Genomic DNA, 3,693 nt, shown 5'->3' with positions numbered 1-3,693 from the left:
TGTCCGCTGTGGTGGCCGGTATATTGGGTCCAGGTCGATTTGTTTGTTGATGGAGTTTGTGGATGAGTGCCATGCTTCTAGGAATTCCCTGGCAAGCCAAACAAAGAACAGCCAGGGAATTCCTAGAAGCATGGCACTCATCCACAAACTCCATCAACAAACACATCGACCTGGACCCAATATACCGGCCACTACAGCGGACAGCTGAAACTGACAACCGGAAGCGGCAGGGACAGGCCACTATAAATGCCGGAGGAAACACCACAGAAGCGCTTCACAGGAGGCTCCCAAGCACTGAGGATGTCACCTAGACAGGGGACGAAACGTTTGCAACAAAAATTTCCAGCTCGGCGAACAGAACCACGACATTTACTTGGGCTTTTCTTGTATCTTGGAATGATATTTCAGCAGTTAAACGTTTGCAACAAAAATTTCCAGCTCGGCGAACAGAACCACGACATTTACTTGGGCTTTTCTTGTATCTTGGAATGATATTTACAGCAGTTTTCTAACTGCCTAATGTATCTAAAAGGGTGTTATATATGGGTTTATACCTATTATGTCTTGAGATGGAGTATTTAGATAGTGTTCTCACTGCTTTTATTAATCTCTGGCATTACAAGGGTTTTTTTATATATCTCTGAATGTATGGGTATTCTCAATGCTTTTTTTCATCTCTTGCAATGTGGTATTTAAGGGGGGTCTCATCGTCAATTGTTTTGGCAGGATGTTATTGTCAAGAGGGGTAACTGGGAATTCTCAGTATCCCTTCTATCACAGTGTTTGCTTTGAATTTAGGAGCTGTTGGGACCCCATTGCCTGGAATGGAGGTGCGCATTGTGATGGAGAACCCTACAAGGAATCAATCTTCCTACAATGTCATTGCTGAGGGGAACAGTAGAGAAACTAAGGTGAGGACAGTACAAGCTGGCAGTCAGGCTATGAGGTACACGTATGGTGTGTACAAGTTGGTAAATGTTGTCATTTTTCCAGTTTTGTCAGAGCCATTTCATCTTATGGATGTTTAAAATTTGATGGTCCTAACTAATATGTATATTTTCATATCTGCTCAGTAAATCTGTCACTATATAGTACACTGTGTCGTGTATCCAGTGATGACCGGATTGGGGATTTGGTTTTTGTTATGGTGCATTTACACAGAATTATAGAGAATCTGCTTTGCAGAATTGGGCCCATTTGACCCAACTGATCTCTGAAACCTTTACTCTCCAAATTCATTTAACACTGTGTGCAGAAAAGATTTCTGCTGAATTTTCCACTGAATTTATTATTTGGTATCTTATGTACATGACGTCTATTTTTGGACTGTCCTACAAGTGGAAGTGTATTCTCTACATCTACCCAGTCAAACCTTCGAGATTTCTTTCCAGTGATCACTCAGCATCCTTTTCTTTTTGGAAGAAAGAGCCCTCCTATTTAATCCTTCTGATATTTACACATCATAAGTTCTGATTTTTTTTTTACCTTTCCATGTTCTATGTATTTTCCAATCATAGTAATGTAAAATAAAGAAGGAAACCATTTAGTATTTTAGAAGAATAATCCAGTTAGTCCCATTGTCTTTTACAACAAGACCATCATACCTGAGCCCAGTCCTCAAACTCTGCTTTTCAATTCTCCCGCTCCAGAAATTTGTTAGGCTTGTTAACCTACTTTGTAGAGTTTCTATATCTATACCCCTAGATTCTCTTGCTGCTGTAACCTATTTAGATTCTTATCGAAGCAGTATGTGGCTCCATGTTCTGCTTCCGACCTAAATTCTTCAATACAGTACAATTTAATACAGCACAGGAACAGGCCACCAAGGCTGCACCGACTCTAATCCTTATTTCAATCTGCTGCTTGCTACCCATACGCGGTTTATATGCCTACGTGTTACACATTGCTGATGTGCTTGCTTCCAAAACCTCTGCTGGCAGTGTGTTCCAGGCACCCACCACCCTCTGTGTGAAAACTTATCCCAGCACTTCTCCCCGAAACTTCCCTCCCCCTCACCTTGAACCTGTGCCCTCTTGTAGTTGATCCTTCAACCCTGGGAAAAGCCTCTGACTATCCACCTTATCTATGCCCTTCAATTTTGTAGACCTCTATCAGATTGCCCCTCAGCCTCCGTCTTTCCAGTGAAAACAATCTGAATTTATGCACCCTGTCCTCATACCTAAAACACACTCGACATTCTGGTAAACCTTCTCTGCACCCTTTCCAAAGCATCCATGTCCTTCTGGTGGTGTTGTGACCAAAATCACAATATTCCAAATATGGCCGAACTAAAGTTTTGTACAGCTGTAACATAACTTGTCAACTTTCATATCTGATGCCCCGGCCAATGAAGACAACTTTGCTGTATGCCTTCGTGACCACCTGATCCACCTGTGCTGCCACTCGGGGATCTGTGGACCTGTACACCTAGATTACTGGGCACTTAGTTATTTTGAAATTCATTTGCATGTGTTTTAATATTGTCATGTATTTTTCCCCAGTATTAGCAGTGCCCTCCTTCCCTACCCCATTTGATGTTATCCACAAATTTTGTTATTGCACAACAGCTACCTGTTTATTTAGGCCCTTTATTGCAATTACAAGCCAAAGTTGGGTGACATTCCTATTGTCTTCAGTTACAGTTGGAGTGGAAGAAGAGGCGCTCAAGTGCCAAACATTGAGCTTGTTATCGTCAAGTAAAAGGTGGAGAAATAGACTGTAATTTTAAATAATTGGGCTGTTTTATAAGAATAATAGAGTTGTGAATGCATGGAATGTGTTGCCAGCGGTGGTGGTGGAAGCAGAGTCATTAGGGACATTTAAGCGACTGCTGGATGTGCACATGGACAGCAGTGAGTTGAGGGGTGTGTTGGTTAGATTCTTTTATTTTAGATTAGGAATAATCCTCGGCACAACTTTGCGGGCCGAAGGACCTTTATCTGTGCTGTACTTTTCTATATTCTATGTTAATCTCTCTAAGATCACCCCTCAATCTCTAATACTTTAGGGAAAACAGCCCTAGCCTATTCAGCCTCTCCCGAAAGCTCAAACCCTCCAACCCTGGTAACATCCTTGTAAATCTTGTTTGAACACTTTCAAGTTTCAAAACAACTTTCCTAAAGCAGGGAGACCAGAATTGCACACACAATTGTAGAAGTGGCCTCCACAATGTTCTGTATAGCTGTAACATGATCTCTCAACTCCTATACTTGATGCACTAACCAATAAGGCAAGCATACTAAATGCCTTCTTCACTATACAGTCTACCTGTGACCCAACTTTCAAGGAACCATGAACCTGCACTCCAAGGTCTCTTTACTCAGCAACACTCCCCAGGACCTTACTATTAAGTGTATAAGTCCTGCCCTGATTTGCCTTCCCAAAATGTAGCACCTCATATTTATCTGAATTAAACTCCATCTGCCACTTCTCAGCCCATTGGCCCATCTGATCATGGTCCCGTTGTAATCTGAGCTGAAAATGTGTTGCTGGAAAAGCGCAGCAGGTCAGGCAGCATCCAAAGAGCAGGAAAATCGACGTTTCGGGCATGAGCCCTTCTTCAGGAATGAGGAGAGTGTGCCAAGCAGGCTAAAATAAAAGGTAGGGAGGATGGACTTGGGGGAGTGGCGTTCGAAATGCAATAGGTGGAAGGAGGTTAAGGTGAGGGTGATAGGCCGGAGTGGGGGTGGGGAC

At 42.6% G+C, this 3,693-nt stretch overlaps 1 protein-coding gene across 8 annotated transcripts in view; it reads left to right on the top strand.

Moving 5' to 3' along the window:
* The window catches only part of acsf3 (acyl-CoA synthetase family member 3), a 71,828-nt gene that overhangs the window by 35,572 nt on the left and 32,563 nt on the right, over window positions 1–3,693 (top strand). For all 8 annotated transcript variants that reach the window (XR_006314063.1, XM_043706479.1, XM_043706478.1 and 5 more), the window contains exon 6: window positions 799–911. Coding sequence is in view for 7 of the 8 variants with exons in the window: in XM_043706479.1 (XP_043562414.1) it covers window positions 799–911 (113 nt within the window). In the remaining variant the exon portion in view is untranslated. The remainder of the gene's footprint in view (window positions 1–798; window positions 912–3,693) is intronic.

Source organism: Chiloscyllium plagiosum, chromosome 17 (assembly GCF_004010195.1).
Source record: "Chiloscyllium plagiosum isolate BGI_BamShark_2017 chromosome 17, ASM401019v2, whole genome shotgun sequence".
NCBI lineage: Eukaryota > Metazoa > Chordata > Chondrichthyes > Orectolobiformes > Hemiscylliidae > Chiloscyllium > Chiloscyllium plagiosum.
Note: the sequence above shows the minus strand (reverse complement) of the source record. Positions and strands in the feature narration are given on the sequence as shown.